Source organism: Pipistrellus kuhlii, unplaced genomic scaffold (assembly GCF_014108245.1).
Source record: "Pipistrellus kuhlii isolate mPipKuh1 unplaced genomic scaffold, mPipKuh1.p scaffold_m20_p_13, whole genome shotgun sequence".
Taxonomy (NCBI): domain Eukaryota; kingdom Metazoa; phylum Chordata; class Mammalia; order Chiroptera; family Vespertilionidae; genus Pipistrellus; species Pipistrellus kuhlii.
Window position 1 is genome coordinate 12,952,039 of NW_023425438.1, and position 19,780 is coordinate 12,971,818.

The window sequence follows — 19,780 nt, forward strand, 5'->3', positions numbered from 1 at the left end:
ATCTTGTTTTATACACTACAATCAAAAGAGGAGATCCAGGTGGGTTACATCAAATCCACTGGTGACAGATTAGGGAGGCAGGAGAAAGCAAGAGGGAACCTCTGAGATTGGATAAAAAGTAAAATGACAGACACGTGTTTCCTTTACACAGGTGAGTGCAGGGTCGGTAAGTCAACAATTAACATAACGAGGGAATTTATGATCTCTACCCAGGCACCAACGGTACCGGTGCATTGGCTGTGTCCTGAGGGTTCCGGAAAAAGGGAAATTACAAATTACAGTACCCTGATATTCCAGTTTTGTTACCTTAGATGCAAAAACAAGCTGTCTCAGTAAAGATCAAAGTTGATCTTTGTTAAGGAAGATACTGGCCTAGGACAAGACTACCCTCTCGAAACTTTGTAATTAAAGGTTTTAATTTCAGACCATTCTTTGTGGTTTCTTTAGGTCCCTTGAGTTTGCAAGGCCGCCAAGCAGGCCTTCCCTGAGCTAGTCAGGTTAGCATGTGGCCTCTTTACCACACCCCTCCCAGGATGTATTTATACATTCTAAACACTCCTATTGTCTGTGGAGACGCGCGAAATTTTATGGCTTTAAGTGCTTCAAGAAAGGACAGAATGTATCACATTCTTCATTCCCCCGCATCCCACCTCCTAATGAGGGAGTGAGGCAAAGCCGGAAACCAAGGCTAATGTCCAAGCCAGAGTCTCACTCAGCGCAGGCTTTTCAACTCCTCCTTTCCTTTCCTTTTCCTCCTGGACTTCACTAGCGGCTGCACCTGCAGGAGGGGGGCGGTGCCCCCTCGGCGGAGCCCCGAGTCCTGGCGCCCGTTTCATGGATTCTTTTGTCTCCCAGTTTCTGTCTTTGGCTCCAACGTCGCAGGTAAATCCTCACATCCGCCCTGGCCCAGCCCGCCATAGACCCAGAAGAAAAGCCTGGGGAGCAGCACACTCGAGTAGAGCGTAGAGGCCGCGTGGGAACCCCGGTGGGCGCGGCGAGCGTCACCGCGCAGGCGCCAACCTTACCTTCCAGACACTGCAATTCCCATAAGGCCTTGCAGCACCCTCCGCGCTGCCGGAGCCGGGAGCTTCTCCCGCTCCGAAAGGGCCCGGGAACCCTCGCCGCATTGCATTGTGGAACACAGTGCAATAGAAAACTCTCTGGCACACACCCGCAACCAAACTCACGTGTTTACCTTTGTGCACTGCTACCGGAGGTCGGGGATGGGCCGTCAATGAAGAGTAGCTACGAGATTACGTCATAAAGCCGCGACCAGACGGGCGGCGCCATCTTCGAACTTGGACTTCCGGAAGGACTTTGGTGAGGGTGAGTGTACAGCCGTGGGGTGTGCGGGGGCCCCCCACGATTACTCCTCCTCCTTTTTCGGTGGCGCCAAAATATTGGCTCCGCTGTTCCCATTCTACACAGCATCGCGACCTCCAGCCCCTGGGCGGCTGCTATAGGAACCATCAAGCTCCCCACTTCCTTACCCACCGTGGCCAGAATGCATCCCCCATCTCTGCAAACCACGGCCTCGCCTCCTCCACTCACACGGTGCCCGTAACACAGCATCCAGTGCCCTGGCCTGGGCGCTTCTTACGTTACCTCCCTCGACGCTGGGAACCTACAGTAGTCCTCAGCTTTGGAAAGCCCAGGGCTGGCCTCAGGCCCGGGCCGGTGGTGAAAGGTGCTCCCCTGATCACGGCTGAGGGAGGGCAGGCGGGCACCTTAGAGGAGCTGCGGGTCAGTCCCTCCTGCAGCTGTGTCCCAGCCTCCTCCCTCCTCCTCCTCCTCCTCCTCCGGGAGGCTCTTCGAACCCTAGGGGTTGTGCCCCGCGCGCTGCAACCTCATTGGCGCAGTCCAGGGCCAGTTAGTTTCCTCGCCTGGCCCTTTTCTCCCCTGGCGAGTTGGCTGGAGAAGGCAGAGATGACGCCTTCAACCCCACCCAGCACTTGGTTAGAGAGCTGTAGGGTATGGCCAAGCCTCTTCCCGGAGCGGCGTATTGTTACACAAACTTAAGTCATTCCTGTGCCATTAGCACTTTTGCCACCCATTCTTACCAACTGTACTATTAGAGTTTTCTTTAAATTGATTTATTTTTAAAGTTTAAGTGCTTTCGTCTCAATGCAATATATGAACCCATGAAGTTTCATGGGCTTGTTATATATATTTTTTATAAGTTAAAATAAAACACAGTCGAGTAAAATTGTTCATTTTTATACTATTAAAATAATATTGCATACCACCAGTTGTACCAGACTTTGGGAAATAGTATGTTAGACCCAACAGTGAGTTTAAATTGTAAAAGATTGAGGAACTTCTGGAAGGTTACTGAATTTGAATTTCTTCTCAAGAAAAGACAATGTTTCAAGAAAGTAATGATAAGTAGCTTCAGTGCTGCTGAGAGGTCAAGTTAAATAAGACTGAGAAGTGTCAATTGAATTAATTGGCAGCAATTACTGCGGAATTTCAGCTTCAGGGGTGGGGTGAGGGCAATATCCTAGTTAGGAGGAAGTAGGATAATTAAAATGTAAGGGCAGGCAACTCTTTTAAAAGTCTGTGAGATGGAGTAGGAACATATTAGTTGGAGGAGGAATATGGGTTGAAGGGCAATTGTGTGTGTGTGTTAAGATTCGAATTGTAAACATTTATTTATTTTTTTTGTACAATATATTTTATTGATTTTGTACAGAAAGGAAGGGAGGGAGATAGAGAGTTAGAATCATCGATGAGAGAGAGTCATCGATCAGCTGCCTCTTGCACACCCCACACTGGGGATATGCCCGCAACCAAGGTACATGCCCTTTACCGGAATCGAACCCAGGACCTTTCAGTCCCCAAGCCGATGCTCTATCCATTGAGCCAAACCGGTTTCGGCTCAAATTGTAAACATTTAAACGTGCTCTTTGGCTCTGGCTGGTGTTGCCCAATAGTTAGAGAATTGGCCTGCTCACCGAAGGGTCTTGGGTTTGATTCCTGGGTTACAGGTTTGATCCCTGGCACCTGTCAGGGTGTGTAGGGGAGGCAACCAATTGGCGTCTCTCTCTCACATTAATGTTTTTCTCTTTCTTCCTCCTGCCCGCACTCAGTCCTCCCTCCCCCTCTTAATCCCTTCCTCTGCCCCTTCTACTCTCTCTAAAAAAACCAAAAATAAATGGAAAAAAAATATCCTCAGGTAAGAATTAACAACAACAACAACAAAACATACCCAACAACAACAAAAACACACAACACACACACACACACACACACACACACACACACACACAAAAAGAGGTCAGTGCTTTTTTGGAAGATGCCCATAGAGAAGAAAAGAATAAATGACTAGTTTCCTTAAGAAGGCAGAAAATGGGGCTTGAACACTATGGAAGGTGAGGCTTTAAGTGGATGAGGGAGGAGTCTAAATGCATGGAGGATCAAGCTACTTTGCAAGAAATCCAAGTATTTCCCTCTAATGGCTTTTAATTTTGTTTAAAAAACCAGAAGCAAAGTTATCTGCTGAGAACCAGGGGATCAGACATTGGAAGAGAGAGGGTGTGATTGTGTAGCTTAGATGCACACAATGAAGAAGGTAGAAGATCGGTTCATCTAAGGCTGGAATTTTGCCAGATCTGTGAAACAAAAGACAGACAGAAAGAAAGTTTATAATGTCAATAGAGTCTGACTAAAGAAATCTAAGCTAGATTGTATGTGGCTGCTACCATAGGGAGAAATTGGAGAGATGAATAGTGGCTAGATGTGATTGAAGAATAGATACAGTGATGGGAGTTGAGCAACCTAGCTGTAATGATGGGAGGTTGTGATCAGATAGTAAATGTTTTAGAGATTCTGGAGGTTAAAAAGTATGATGTGATGACAGGGTCCAGGGTGTAACAGCGGAGCGATTAGCAGGGCTTTAGCTGAATGTTACAAGCTTCAGAGGAACAAGGCTTTTGCAAGAGGGGAAGGACTACTTGTCAAGCATTGGCATTGGAGAGGATCTGAGAAGACCCTGATCCCACTTTCTCACCTTGGGTAAGTGGGATGTGAGGAAATGAACAACCTCCACTTAGAGCCTGGAAAGCTAGAGATTTCATTTCCTGGAAATTTACCATCCAAGACTCTGAATGTGATTTAGGTCTTTCCGATCAAATGTGCTCTTAAGGAACTCAAATTGGGGCTTGAGATTAGAGAGGGGAGAGGCAGGCCAGCATGTGTGCATTTTGCTGGGGCAGATTGTGGCCTCGGAGTGCTTCTGGATTTGGGAGCCAGAGAAGTGTCTTCCCCATTTACGTGGTCACATTCTGATTGTAGAGGCAACTTGTTTATGGAGCCATAGCTGATCAGAGAGAATCATTGATCGGCTGCCTCCTGCATGCCCCCCACTGGGGATTGAGCCTGCAACCTGGGCATGTGCCCTGACCAGGAATCAAACCGTGACCTATAGGTCAATGCTCAATCACTGGGCCACACCAGCCAGGCTGTTACTAACTTTGAATGGAGTAGTTCTGACAGGGCTTGCTATTTACCAGAGAACAGTGCAGGTGGATTCTCACTGACCTCCATTTACTTTGGCATTGTTCTCTTCTATCTTTAGCACATGATGTTATAGTGTGTCCTTAACACCTGAGTTAGAGAGTTGGCTGTTATCATTTATAATCCACTTAGACTGTTGTGAACTTTTAATTGGTTTGACATTTCGTATGTTTTCATCAGCAACCTTTTCTATAAGACGGATCATTTCTTTATCCTGAAGACACAGACAGTCCTGCGGGGAATTCCCTCCTCAGATTTGAACTATTTCTCCCTCTTTGACCCAGACAAGCAGGTTTTTCTGGCTGAAAACTGTGCCCTGGCAGAGTTCTTTGTTGCTCAGGTTTTTGGTTGGTATCAGTGTTTTGTTTATCTCCTGTTGACTTTGGTCCATGGTTGTACACCTGATTCCTGGGTTTGAAGAAAATGAAGATTTATGACCGTTTTAAAATCCATTCTTCAATGTGGGGAAAGCTCTTTTTTTCTTAAAAATTTTAATGTGGATTTGAGAGAGACATTGATGTGTTGTTCCACTTATTTATGCATTAATTGGTTGGTTGTTGTATGTGTCCTGACCGGCGGGTAATTATCCGAACCCACAAACTTGTTATATCGGAATGACACGAACCAACCGAGCTACTGACCAGGGCAGGGAAAAGTCTCTTAATGTAGTAGGATGCTCCTTAATTGTCTCAAAGCCTACGACCTCCCCAACCCAGGTAAAAGACTGATGACTGGGCACTGGAGAACTGTTTTACTTATTTTTTATTAAAAAAAAAAATTTATTAATTTTTTACAGAGAGGATGGGAGAAGGGTAGAAAGTTAGGAACATAGATCAGCTGCTTCCTGCACACCCTCTACTGGGGATGTGCCCGCAACCAAGGTACATGCCCTTGACCAGAATTGAACCCGGAACCTTTCAGTCCAGAGGCTGACACTCAATCCACTGAGCCAAACCGGTTAGGGCTGTTTTACTTATTTTTAAATAAATCTGTTCCTTGACTAATGCTTATAAAGATGGCTTTTAGACCTAGGCATTCACTGCAGTATCATTACAAGAAATGTTATGAGCTTTAAGTTATATAATGTAAATAAAGCACTTAACTACAGTGCTTGCACATAGCAATTGTCTTAAAAAAAATGGTGGCTGTATTATTATTTGTTTGTTATTATCAGCTTCACTAGCATGTAAGTTCCATGAGGGCAGGGACCTTGTCTGTCTTGCTTATTGTCATAATACCTGACATGGAAGATGTTTAGTAATTATTGCTGAATGAATACATGATCAGGCAGCTTAGATTTCTGGTTTCGGGAAGGGCAGCGAGGGGAGAAAAATCGGAGTCAGTACAAACAGATTTTACCTTCTTTTCATTTGTCTGTCTGTGTGCAGGGGCAACCATTTTGGGGGGCGCTGATGGATGCCTGCGGGGTCGGCTACGTCGCCCTGGGGGAGGCCGGCCCCGCGGGGACCGTGGCCACAGTGGACTCTCCTGGACAAGAGGTGCTAAACCAGCTTGATGTCAGGACCACTTCAGACACAGCCAGCACCGAGGCTTCCAGAGAGATGTCTCTGCCTACCTCTTTGACTGGACTTGAGGGTTCTCTTGACGAGAAAAAGCTCCTTCCAGAACAGGAAAGCCTACCCAGACTGGAACAGCAAGGCATGTACCTTGTCTTCTCATCTTCTTCTCTCCCTGTGCTCAGTTTAAGATGAAAGAGAACAGGTTGAGTTCATAGGTTTAACAAGCCTGGGTATGTTATAGTCTGTTCCAAAGAGGTTTGAGCTCTGGTCCCATCTCATAGACACATATTCTTCTCTACAGATCTTTCTTCAGAGATGTCAAAGGGCTCAAAGCCTAGGGGCTCAAAGCCTGGCCGGAAGAGAGGTGGTAGGGCGCGGAAAGGCCTCAAAAGGCCTCAACAACCTAATCCTCCACCAGTCCCTCTGGCTCCTGGTCACTTAGATTCGTCCATCCCGCTGTCCACCCCCATGCCTAAGAAACGAGGTCGGAAGACCAAGGCAGAGCTGCTACTGCTGAAGTTGTCCAAAGGCCTGGATCAGCCAGAGTCTCCGGCTCCGAAGAGGCCCCCTGAGGACTTTGAGACCCCACCTGGGCAACGACCCCGCCGGAGGGCTGCCCAAGTGTAAGCATTGGGGCGCATCTTGAGTGGGGGTTGGGGTGAAGGAATCAGGGTGGGTCAGATGTTGGGGAGATGAAAAGACTATGATGAGGTAAGCGGGCGTGGTGTCGGGTTCTGGGGACTTGAGTGATCTGGTTTTTATATCAGCAACTTTCACTTGTTCACTTTGTCTAGGATTTTCTTTCTGTAAAATCTTTGTATCCTATCCATTTTTCACAATTTCCCCCCAGGTCTTCATTACAATTTTACCACTCAGATATAGTATATCATTATATCCGCACCTTTCTATTATTTTCTGTTGCCATCCGTGATTTTTTACTGTGGTAGAGTGAAAAGTGCTTGGGACTTGAAGTCAGAAGACCTGGTTTAGATCCCACATATGTTATCTGAATCATTTTGACCAAGTCACTTTACTTTCCTGGAATTATGTTTATCTATCAGAAGGGAAGGAGAAATAAATAGCTGCTTCACAGGGTCACTGTGAGGGTCCAGTGCAATAAGAATCAACCCAGTGTCTGGAAAAGTGGGCTGTAAATAAATAAGTAGAGAAAGAGTGGGCTCTTGTTAAGTGTGAGTATGTCTGACTCTGCCCTACCCCACAGGGCACTTCTGTATCTTCAGGAACTGGCGGAAGAGCTCTCAACAGCCCTGCCTGCTCCAGTGTCCTGTCCTGAGGGCCCCAAGGTGAGCAGCCCCATCAAAGCAAAGAAGATCCGGCCACAGTCAGTCTGTCAAGGTGGAGAGGAAGAGGACGACACCACACGAGACGAAGACTTTGTTCTCAAGGTTGAGGCTGAAGATGGAGAAGAAAGTGAGGTCCCAAGTGAGAGCTCATCTGACCCTGAGCCTGCTGTGGCCCGCAGCACCCCACGAGGAACCACGTCAGGGGTAAGAGGATCCACTGAATGAACTAATAGGATTATTAGGGGGTCAAGAGGGTACCCAGAAAGGAAGGCTTTGACCTAGTCACTGTGATGACCAAAAGAGGTAAAAGAAGAAAGATACAAATTCAGATACACTTGAGATCGCAGGAGCTAAGGGTGTAAGTAAACAGGATTCTTCCTTCATCTTTTGAGCATCTGTTCTAGCCGGTTTGGCTTGGTGGTTAGAGTGTCAGCCCACGGACTGAAGGGTCCCGAGTACAATTCTGGTCAAGGGCATGCACCTCGATTGTAGGCTTGATCTCCACCTGGTTAGGGCCTGTGTGAGAGGCAACCGATCGATTGTCTCTGTCACATTGATGTTTCTCTATGTCTCTCTCCTCCCACCCTCTACAAATCAGTGGGGGAAAAATTCTCTCTGGTGACGATTAACAAAAATACCTAAAACATATATTGAGCATCTACTGCGAGCTAGGAAACACAAATTGTGAATAAAGCAGAGTCCTGCCTCCCAAAGTTCAGTGTGCTAGGCCAGGAGAGATCAAAATGCGTTAGCCAAATAGAGGAGGGGTAATCAACTGCTTAGGCTTCACAAAGGAATGATAGTTCAGCTAGGTCTCAACAGGTAAATGAAAGTGTGCCAGAGATTGATTTTTTCAGAAATTGATTATGGCTACAGCATAGGGCTTTGGGTAAAGTGGGGATTAAACTAGAGAAGATAAAAGGAGTGACAGTAGGAGCCATTAAAGGTGTGTGCTTAATTGTGATAAAATCTACATAACTGAAAACTTACCATTTAAAAATGTATAGCTCGCTGGCATTTAGTGCATTCACAGTGTTGTGCAACCACTAACATTATCCATTTCCAAGATGTTTCGTCATCCCAAATAGGAAGAGTGGGGTACGCAGGAGAGGCAAAGATGGGCAGTGATGAGCTCACTTTCTCGCATACTGAGTTGGAAGTGCCTGTAGACCATGGACCATGCTGGGGACATTTGGTCACCTGTCAGAATTGAATATGGGACCCCAGTGCCTTACTTGTCTTAAGTGCAACATTTAAGGGAGCACCAAATCCTTAGAAATCAGGATGAATATTTTGGTACATTTTTAAAAATCAAAATTAATTTAACAAATCTATAATTACCAAATATCAAATTTTATTTATTTATTTATTTATTTATTTATTTATTTATTTATTTAAAATGTCAAATTTTAAATAAAGACAGGAACTGTATTACTGATTTTCCTTTTGCCTCAGGCTCTAATATTGCTTGGCACCACTGTATGGATCTAGAGTTTGTAGAAAAGTTGAAAACTAGTGAAGTTTGAGCTTATTAAAATGTAAACTTGATTAAAGGGTAATGATGGTAGTCAGACTTTATAATCAGGTATAATGTTGGGACATGGGGTGAAATGACCAGGAGTGAATGTATGGAGGCTGGAAAAGAAGTCAGGACGTCTCTGGGAAATACCATTATGGACCAAGTCTATCAGAGGAGGGAGAACCAGCAAAGGAATATTAGAAAGATGGGAGGAGGAAGGAAAGACTACTCCATAGGCAAGAGTTTTAAGAAGTAAATGGAAATCCTCTAAATCCAATGTGTGGAGACATCAAGGAAAATGTTCAAAAACATGTAACAGATTTTTTTTTTTTTTTTTTTAGAAAATATATTTTATTGATTTTTTACAGAGAGGGATAGAGAGTTAGAAACATCAATGAGAGAGAATCATCGATCAGCTGCCTCTTGCACAACCCCCACTGGGGATGTGCCTGCAACCAAGGCACATGCCCCTGACCGGAATCGAACCTGGGGACCTTTCAGTCCGCAGGCCAACGCTCTATCCACTGAGCCAAACCAGTTTTGGCAACATGTAACAGATTTTGCAGTTTTAAAAAATATAAGGTTTTTTTTAAACTTATTTCAGAGAGAAAGGGAGAGACAGATAGAAACATCAATCAGCTACTTCTGCACGCCCCACACTAGGGATGGAGCCTACAACTCAGGCATGTGCTCTGACCAGGAATAGAACTGTGACCTCCTGGTTCATAGGTCAACGTTCAACTATTGAGCCACACCAGCCGGGCAGATTTTGCAGTTTTGATGGAGGAGTAGGAGCAGAAGGTGGAGAAGTCATTGTAATGGTTTTAACATAAATCTTTTGAGATTCTGATATGGCAAAGGTTAGAGGAGAAGTTGTGCGGAGAAAAGTAAAAGCTGAGAAAGCTGTGTCCTGGGAACTTTCTCTGGCTATAAAATTCTCCTTGACACTTTCTTCATTTGATCCTAGAAGCAGAAGCTGCACTGCCGGGGCATGGCTCCCAATGGCTTGTCCAATCACATCATGGCTCCTGTCTGGAAGTGCCTCCATCTCACCAAGGACCTGTGAGACTTGGGAATGGGGCCTGGGAATGGAAGGGTGGTGGTGGACTGCACAGAATGATCTAGAATGGGCCTGTGAGAAAGAGGGCAGGCACTCACAGGGCAGAGCACTGAAGACATTCATAAATAAACGACACTGCTCCAAAGGCAAAAGTTTTAGTGCTGTGCTGTCTGTTATGCAAGGCAGTAGCTGCATGTAGCCATTTAAAAGTAAAATTCAGTTTCTCCTTTGCAATAGCTCCATTTCAAATGCCCAGCTAGCAGCATATGTTTTGGACAGATAATAGGTCACTTGCATCATCACAGAAAGCTTTTCTTTTAATTGGTTATTTTAATTGTAATTTTATTTTTTTAGAGAGGAAGGAAGGGAGAGAGAAAAAAAAAAACTGATATGAGAGCAAAACACCAATTGGCTGCCTCCTGCATGCCCCCTACCATGGGTCAAACCTGCAACTGGGTCATGTGCCCTGAGCAGGAATCGAACTGGTAACCTTTTGTTTGTTTGTTTTTAATATCTTTTTATTTATTTCAGAGAGGAAGGTGGAGAGAGAGAAACATCAGTGATGAGAGAGATTCATTGATTGGCTGCCTCTCGCACACCCCACACTAGGGGTCTTGTGCCCTGACAAAGAATTGAACTGTGACCTCCTGGTTCATAGGTTGACACTCAACCCCTGGGCCACACTGGCCAGGACCATTATCACAGAAAGTTTTTTTTGGCAGAACTGCATAGAATTTATCTCTTCCTTCGTTAATGCTTCTCCGTCCCTCTAGCCGTGAACAGAAGCATTCGTACTGGGAGTTTGCAGAATGGATTCCTTTAGCCTGGAAGTGGCACTTGTTATCTGAACTGTAAGTTGAAGAGCCATCTCTGAAGCCTTGGCGGGGTGGTGATACCACTGGAGGCTGCAGAGTGACAGAGGATCTAGATTTATGACAGGAAACCTGGAAAAGGAGAAACTCTTCCAGATTCAGGCTGTTGTTCCCTTTGCCTTCCCTAGTGAGGCAGCTCCCTACCTGCCCCAGGAGGAGAAGTCTCCACTGTTTTCTGTGCAACGTGAAGGACTTCCTGAAGATGGCACACTCTACCGCATAAACAGGTGAAGATTGTATCTCTTCTTCTAATTCTAGAAGAGAAGTAGGAAAAGTGAACGTTGGAAGGGAAGACAGATTGGCCCTGTTCTTCCCCTGCTGCTGGTCCAGTTGATCCCAAGGGTCGGAGTCCTGGGTAGATCTGGTCATTCCCCTCTAGTTTGCAGTGCTCGTTGCTGCTGGCCAGACTGAAGGACACTATGGAGGTTGAGGGTCAAACCTGTTTACAAGCTCATCTATACTCAGGTAGTCCCTGACAGACTGGCCCCGGAGAGAACACTGTAGTAACCAGGATGCATACCTGACGTCTTTGAAGGTGAACTAGAACAGAAGGACTGGGAGGGAAAGGAGGAAGACACAAATGAGAGCTAAGACTGCTCTCACGTGTAGACTGTCCTTGATCCTCTGGCCCTTGCTGAAGCCAGTTCATTCTAACTCCGGTGGAATTCCCATTCTGTCCTCATTATCTTTTTACTAACTGAAATTTTTAGAGCAATTTAACTTCACAGGTAAATTGAAAGGAAGTGATAGAGATTTCTAATATACCCCCAGCTCCCACGCATGCATAACCTCTCCCACTATCAACATTCCCCACCAGAATTGATGACCTACATTGGTATAGCATAGTCACTCGAAGTCCATAGTTTACATTAGGGTTCACTTTTGGTGTGTGTACATTCTATGGGTTTGGACAAATACTTCGTTTGTTTGGACGTACCACTGTTTATCCATTCACCTATGAATTTTTCATTACCTTTTATTAACTCCTTTTTTCATTCTATCTTCGACTTGTCTCCAGATTTAGCTCGATCACGGCACACCCAGAGCGCTGGGATGTGTCCTTCTTCACAGGGGGCCCTCTCTGGGCTCTGGACTGGTGCCCAGTGCCGGAGGGGGCCGCAGCCTCGCAGTACGTGGCCCTTTTCTCCAGCCCTGACATGAATGAGACCCATTCCCTGAGCCAGCTTCATTCGGGTCCCGGGCTACTGCAGCTCTGGGGCCTTGGGACTTTGCAGCAAGAAAGCTGGTGAGGTGGGGCTGGGACACTGCTGACTCCGGGAGGGTGTCTGAGGAGGAGGGACGGATGGGGCTGGGCAGGATCCGGGTTTGGGTTGCCGGGGAGGGAGGGCTTGGATTGGTTTGAAATAAGGGGAGCACACAGGCTCTGGCAGCCCTAGACCCCCTTCTTCCTACCCATACTCCCCATATGGCTTCTCTCCTCAGTCCTGGCAACAGGGCCCACTTTGTCTATGGGATTGCTTGTGACCACGGCTGCATTTGGGACCTCAAGTTCTGCCCCAGTGGAGCATGGGAACTTCCAGGCACCCCTCGGAAGGTACCTCCCAGTTGATTGTGTGATGGCCCTTGGACTCAGAGCCAGAGCAAAGGCTCTGGGTGTTCCCAGAGTAGGAGGAACAGAGTTTGGATGGTGGTGGATGGCATTTTTTTCTAGCAACCTCATGTCGTATTTCCAGAAACTAGAACCTCAGAAGTTTTCTGAGAGGCTCCTAAGCCAGCAGTCCTCAGCACAGATCTGGTCTCACCCCCTAGGCTCCTCTCCTGCCTCGGCTGGGTCTCTTGGCTCTTGCTTGCTCAGACGGGAAGGTGCTGCTGTTCAGTTTGCCCCATCCCGACGCCCTGCTGGCACAGCAGCCCCCAGGTGAGTAGCCCAGCGAAAAGGAGAATGAGGCTGCTGTGGCCATGGCCAGAACTTTGTAGGGCCTGTCCATCTCCCCGGAAACTCTTCTAGGCCCAGTCTCTATAGTACAAAGCCTTACACAGCCACACCTTCCATTCTGGCTTCACACGTTCTGTACTTGACCTCTCTCTTCAGCAGCCCACAAATAATTCTCTTTTGCAGACTTATAACTGCATTTTTTCATCACATTGCCTTCATCTCCCTCTCTTCCCTGTTCTCCCTGCCCAGGCCTCTTCCTCTGTGGCCACAGTTAGCTGTGTAAAGAACTGCCAACGGCTGAGGCTGACTAATAGGGCCAGTCGTCCCTGCCATACTCTTGTTCTCCTAATCTTGTCCTCAGCCTCTCCTGTCCTCACCACCACACATACACAGAAACACACACTCTGTTGTAAACAGAGGGAGAGAAGATAGAGCTGAATATGAGCAAGAAGAGGAGGGTCAGGGGAAGGCAGCTCCTATTGGTTGAATTTACTTGTTTTTCAACTGCACTGAGTTGAAGAGGGCATCTCAGTTTGAACCCTGAGAAGGCCCATGTTTGGTGAGCAGGTGGAGGAGAGGCTTGAGGAGCGATTGGGAGGTGAAGAAGTGAAGATAGAATGGATAGACAATTTTTTTCAGAAAGTCTGGCTGTGAAGGGGAACACGTAACAGGGTAGTGGATGGAGGTAAGAGTCTTGTTTGGTTGGTTTAGATAGGAGGCGATAGTGTGAATGTGAGAATGACCCAGGAGGGGGAGAGAAAGTGAATAATGCAGATGATAGGATGGGTAACCAGAGACCAAAGTTCTTTGGGAAATGGTGAGAAGAGAGCAGAGTGGAGGGAACCACCATTCTGATAGGATACTGTGAGAATAGGAGGAAAGAAGAAGATGGGGCAGAGAAAGGTGGGCTCGTACATTTGATGGGGAAAAGATAAGAGTGTAAGGGAACGTCACTATTGAAAGGGTGGGGTGCTGATCTAAGAGCAAGGCTTATTAGGACCTCTGTCTTCTGGATCCAGAGAATCAGTTCTGCTCTTTTCCCCTCACAGATGCAATGAAGCCCGCCATCTATAAGGTGAGTGAGGAACCTGCTGCCTTACCCAGGCTCCATCTTCTGGAGCCTCCCTTACTGAGTCCTTAGTGAGTCTTTCTCACTCTGAGAGATCTTCCTCTCCTGCCGGATTGGACACTAATCTGAGTCTTCATTCCAAAAAATAGGTATTCCTAACCCTAGTCCCATCTCTTCTGTCCCTGCAGGTTCAGTGTGTGGCAACCCTGCAGGTGGGGTCTGTGCAGGTATCAGACCCCTCTGAGTGTGGTCAGTGCCTTAGCCTGGCCTGGATGCCCACCCGGCCCCACCACCACCTGGCTGCGGGATACTATAATGGTAAAAAACAAAACAAAACCTAAGGAGCTATTGCTCTTTAAGCTTGCTTTGGGTTGTTGTTTCCTTTTTGGTTGAGTGTTGAGCATTACATAGTTATAAATATTCAGGCAATGTAAAAAAAATACAGAGATGAAAGAAAAAAGTTATTGGAATATTTCTACTTAGAAAAGTAATTGAGTAGAGGAACATAATTTCATGTAATTCTCTGTGCATATGTAAAGATGAAAAGAAATGGGATCAGCTGAAACCGGTTTGGCTCAGTGGATAGAACGTCAGCCTGTGGACAGAAAGGTCCCAGGTTCAATTCCGGTCAAGGGCATGTACCTTGGTTGCAGGCACATGCCCAGTAGGGGGTGTGCAGGAGGAAGCTGATAGATGTTTCTCTGTCATTGATGTTTTTAACTCTATTGCTCTCCTTTCCTCTCTGTAAAAAATCAATAAAATATATTATAAAAAAAAAAAGAAAAAAAGAAATGGGATCATAAACTATAGCAAGTTTAAATGAAAAGATGTTAAATGTAATTATACTTTGATTTTATAGTAGAAAAGACAAGTGAAGCTGAAAGATGAGCTAAACTCCTAGATGTTCCTTTACCACAGAGACATTAGTTCCTTAAAGATACTTTTAAGATTAAAAATAAAAAATAAAAATTATAGATAACATTAAGTCGTTGGAGATGTTAGGTTGTCGTTTTTAAGTGACAAGTTTATTTTAGACATTATCAGTAGCCTTTCTGCTGGGGAGGTAAGGAAATTGCACTCTCACATTTCTTCTTCTTACCTCTTCCACCATCTCCTAATTGTTTCTTTTAGTGATATTCTTACATTGTCAAGGTACATGATACTTGATGCTGCTTTGCTGCCTTAATTCCCAGTTATTTAATCATAATTTTACATTGAAATGATTGCAAGTCTTTACTACTCCTTTCATCTGTCTTTCCCTCCATTGCTGAATTATTAATGCTGCTTAGCTGTAATTCGCTGTCAATACCTTTTTTTCAAGAAAGGTTCATGGGTATTACATTTCCTGAGTTTATATGTAAAAGAGGTTTTAGTTACATACATTTTTCCCAATTTTTATTTATTAAAATTCTACTGTTTATTAGTTTGTCTTTTTAAAAAAAAAAATGTTTTTAATGATATTGGAGAAGAAGAGAGAGGGTGAGACAGAAACATCAATTGGTTGTTTCCTGTACCGGGATGAACCCATTACCCGGGCATGTGCCCCAACTGGGAATCGAACCAGCAACCTTTCAGTGCATAGGACAATGCTCAACTAAGGCACATTGGCCAAGGCTGTTTATCTCTTATTTTAATCAAAGTTACATTTTTTATTATCCCCTGCTCTGCCAGCCTGGTTGGGGTCAACTTGTTTTGGGTCAGCCAAGTTAGTTTTTGTTTGTCCATTTGTTTTTTGTTCTCTGCATTTTGTTGCGTTTGGCTCCTTGCCCATTCTCTTTGTCTTAGAGCAGAGTTGACAAACATTTCGGTAAAGGTCCTGATAGTGAATATTTTATGCTATATGGACTGTTTGGCCATTGTTGGAACTATTCGCCTCCAATACGGTAAAGCGAGAGCAGCCATAGACATTAGGTAAATGATTGAGAGGGCTGTGTTCCAGTCAAACTTTATTTACCAAATTAGGTGGCAGGCTATTCTTGGCCCATGGGCTATAGGTTGCCAGCCCTCTCTTAGACAGTTTATGGTCTTTCAAAATCCCTTTACTTAGATTTAGTAGGAAGTAGAGGCTACTGAGTGCATTCAACCAAACTTTTTAACTGCAGGTCCCAGACTAAGATAATACTTTTTTGTTGCTTGGAATTGGAACTAAAAATAACAGGTTGAGTCTTTAAAATATGAGGGAATGAATGGACTAGCTGATCATTATCCCTATGTCATTTCATAGAGGATCAGATCTGAGGATAGAAGATAGAGAAGGCAATTAGAGTAAGGAAGAGAGAACCTGCCTTAATACCTACATGTTATGTCCCTACTGCAGGCATGGTGGTTTTCTGGAACCTTCCCACTAACTCGCCCTTGCAGCGGATACGGCTCCCTGATGGCTCTTTGAAGCTCTACCCCTTCCAGGGTTTCCTAGCCCATGACCAGGCTGTGCGTACCCTTCAGTGGTGCAAAGCCAACAGGTTGGAATAGGAGAGTTGTGGAGGCGGGAGGTGAAGCTGGGTTAAGGCTGACTCTTTCAGACTCGTTCAGATTTTAACTTCTTCATCTTTCATCTTTCCACAGTCATTTCATAGTGTCTGCAGGGAGCGACCGGAAAATCAAATTCTGGGACCTTCGACGACCTTATGAACCAATAAACTCTATCAAGCGCTTCCTGAGTACAGAGCTGGCCTGGCTGCTCCCCTACAATGGTGTCACCGTGGCTCAGGACAACTGCTATGCCTCGTATGGCGGGATGGAGATAGGAGAAGCTTGGGGGACAGACCTTAGGGGTTGGGGTGCCAGAGTTCCAGATTATTGTGTGGGGAGAGGAGGGTTGGGGGTGATTTCAGTAAGGTAGTTTGACTTCTGGAAGGACATGGGGAGAAGAAATTAATCTTAGGAAAAGGGAAGCTTCATTTCCTCTTTCTCTTACAGTTATGGACTCTGTGGAATTCATTATATTGATGCTGGTTACCTTGGTTTCAAGGCCTACTTCACTGCTCCTCGAAAAGGCACTGTCTGGGTGAGCCTCTCTCTTCAAAATCTTCATTACACAGGAAAATGATTCATTTACTCACCTAGTGGTGGTCGGGAAGAGATAGTAGTTTTTTATAGATATAGGTGTGTGGTAACTGTATCATTAGGAATATGGGTTATGATAAACTCATTTGTGTGTGTGTGTGTTTCTCTCCCCTGAGAATGCAATTATTATCAGTTCACAGAACTGAATGAATCTGTCTTTTCTTACTAGAGTCTTTCAGGATCCGACTGGCTTGGGACAATAGCTGCAGGAGATACATCCGGGGAGCTCATTGCAGCTATATTGCCTGATATGGCACTGAACCCAATAACTGTCAAGCGACCTGTAGAGCGAAGATTTGTACGTATATGAATATTTAATGGCAGCATCATTTATTAGTTCCTAATCCACATGGCCTCCCAAATTAGTACTACAGGTTAGTTCAGGTATTATCCCCGGGAGTCTTGTTACGCACAATATTGCCTACCCTAGTTCATCTGAACATATGCTTGAACATACTGTTTTCTCCATCTTTAAGTCTCTCCTGCCCCAAATCAATTTTCTCTCTTTTACTTTCATTTTGTCTTCAGTCTCATGAGACCTAACCTTATGGTCTCCTTTCTAGCCTATATATAAAGCAGATCTGATGCCGTATCAGGATAGTCCTGAAGGTCAAGACCATTCTTCTGCATCTGGAGCCCTCAACCCACCCAAGGCTCGAACTTATGCTGAAACCGTCAACCATCACTACTTGCTCTTTCAAGACACAGATTTGGTAAATTGGCCCAGGAGAAGGGGTGTGGCACCAGGAAAAGTAGGAAACTGTAGTCCTTATGTAATAGGGAATCCTAAGGAGTTCCAGCACCAAGATGCAAACCTAAGAAGCTGCTCATTGTCTCTCATTACACTTCCCCTCCCCAGGGTTCCTTCCATGATCTGCTCCGTAGAGAACCAGTGCTGCGTATGCAGGAGGGAGAGGGGCAGGCTCAGCTCTGTCTGGACAGGCTGCAGCTGGAGGCTATTCATAAAGTAAGAACCTTGCCTCTTATCCTCTCCACCCTTCACTCTCATTTTCTCCCAACTCTGGACCTGTGATCAATGAAATGGGAGATGAAAAGCAACCAAGAGGGCTTAGGAGGGAAAACAGCTCTGGAGAACTCATCTTCAAGAACTTACTTTGGTCACTGTCTTCTCACCCTCTCACGGTCCTATCCTGTCAGATTGTGGCCAGGTGTTTTCTCTCACAACTGGCACTCACCCTAAAGCACCAACTATGAGCATCTCTCTCTTGTTTTCTATTCTCTTCATAGGTACGTTTCAGCCCAAACCTGGACTCGTATGGATGGCTCGTATCTGGGGGGCAGTCAGGGCTGGTTCGGATCCATTTTGTCCGTGGACTCACCTCCCCATTGGGCCACCGTATGCAGCTTGAAAGCCGAGCCCACTTCAATGCTGTGTTCCAGTCGTCCTCTTCTGCTAAAGGGCCTAGCTTCCCTCCAACCACCCATCGCCTTCTGCCCAATCCCTAGTCACGGTCCACACGAGACCCTTGAATGAAGTCTGCCAAGAACAAATGGCCCCACGCATAGACCATAGAGACTGGGGCCTTCTTGGACAGTGATGCTGCCGGGCCTGGACCGTTAGATCTGCCTCCCAGGATTCCTTAGATACCTCTCCTCCCATGGATTTCAGCTGTCATCACGTTTGGAGGCTTCTCCTCCACAAACTCTCAAGGCTCCTCAGCCAAAACTGGCTCACAAGAAACACTCAGGCCTGATCTAGGCTTGGGAGACAAATTGCTCATATTGAGCATATTGTGAAGTGGGTAAAGCTAAGTAAAGGTACTGGGTGTTTTTGAGACCACATGTGAGTGGGTGTTTGGAAAACTGGAAAGAGTATCTGCATGAAGGCTTCTGACTATATTGCAGGATCCAGTATTACTGCCTTCCCAGCTTCCTGTTTAGAGTAACCAACATGCAAGCCCATGGGGACGGGGGTAGTAAGTTGTTGGACTGAAGCTGCTTGTAGTAGTTTTTAACTGAGGAACACCACAGACACACTACCGGTAGAACAGTGGTTCAGATCTTACTTGCTCCTGCTTAGGAAATATTCCTGATCACTGGTCATCTGACCCTACTTGAACACTCCTAGACAGTCCTGTTTTAGAAATCTTTATATCCAGTCAGAGTATACCTCTAGATTTTACCATTGGTATTAGGAATTCTAGTAATTCTCACCTGTGATTGCCCTTTTAAGTGTTTAAAATAGCTATCATGTGTTTCCCAAGTCTTCTCTAGATTAAATATCTTCAGTTACCTTAACCATTCTTTTACACGTTATGATTTTTGATCCTTTATGATACTGTCACATTAAACATGTTTAGCTACTTTATTTCAACCCTATATATAGATTTTAGAAGCCATGTATAGTAAGTCCACGCTTATTATCAATAGCTTGTGTGACATTTTTTTTTTTTTTTTTTTTTTTTTTTTTTTTTTTTTTTTTTTAAATATATTTTATTGATTTTGTACAGAGAGGTATTAAGTTTGTTAATGTCTTGATTTTTAGAGATAGGGAGGGAGAGAGAAAGAATGGATTTTTTTTCCTTGTTGTTTCATTCATTCATTCATTCATTCATTGGTTGCTTTTATGTGCCCTGGCTTGAGACCAAACCCGCAGCCTTGGTGTATTGGGTCAATGCTCTGACCAACTGAGCTACCCAACCGGGGCAAGATTCTGTGACTTTAAACAACATATAAGGAGACCAATTTTATTATAGGTAAGTTGATATAAACCAGATTTACGTTCATTTGGCATCTCATATAATGAAATGAGGTTATTTGAGGACCTGCTGTATTGTTAGAGCTCATCTTGTTAAAATCCTTTTGTGGGGTGCTGCAGACTCATGCCTGCAGTATTGCTTCCTAAGCTAGGACATACCCCAGTGATGAGAAAGAGGCAGATCACAGTCTTGGAATGTAAAGGAGTACAATCGGGGTTTGGAGGTAAGTAGATGACTT

The 19,780-nt window shown here is 45.2% G+C and overlaps 1 protein-coding gene across 2 annotated transcripts; it reads left to right on the forward strand.

Annotated features, from left to right (window-relative positions):
• The first annotated feature begins 926 nt into the window (after positions 1-926).
• GTF3C2 (general transcription factor IIIC subunit 2) lies at positions 927-19,081 on the forward strand. Of its 2 annotated transcripts, XM_036434924.2 has the most exons (19): positions 936-1,326; positions 5,904-6,174; positions 6,337-6,658; positions 7,258-7,543; positions 9,826-9,920; positions 10,692-10,769; positions 10,919-11,017; positions 11,809-12,036; positions 12,234-12,345; positions 12,561-12,669; positions 13,737-13,762; positions 13,945-14,074; positions 16,074-16,218; positions 16,322-16,483; positions 16,676-16,763; positions 16,992-17,120; positions 17,386-17,535; positions 17,682-17,789; positions 18,071-19,081. In XM_036434924.2, exons 2-19 carry the CDS (start codon positions 5,928-5,930, stop codon positions 18,287-18,289), a joined length of 2,733 nt encoding a protein of 910 aa, XP_036290817.1. In that variant the 5' UTR covers positions 936-1,326; positions 5,904-5,927; the 3' UTR covers positions 18,290-19,081. The 2 variants fall into 2 exon arrangements, with proteins under 2 accessions (XP_036290818.1, XP_036290817.1); XM_036434925.2 differs by lacking the exon at positions 17,682-17,789 and having other exon boundaries at positions 927-1,326.
• Positions 19,082-19,780: the final 699 nt, after the last annotated feature.

Coding starts and splice junctions, on each gene's coding strand:
- GTF3C2 (XM_036434924.2), top strand. CDS start 5,928: ATGGATGCCTGCGGGGTCGGCTACGTCGCCCTGGGGGAGGCCGGCCCC. Junction 16,484..16,675: donor CAGGACAACTGCTATGCCTC/GTATGGCGGGAT, acceptor TTTCTCTTACAG/TTATGGACTCTGTGGAATTC. Junction 17,536..17,681: donor TCTTTCAAGACACAGATTTG/GTAAATTGGCCC, acceptor TCCCCTCCCCAG/GGTTCCTTCCATGATCTGCT.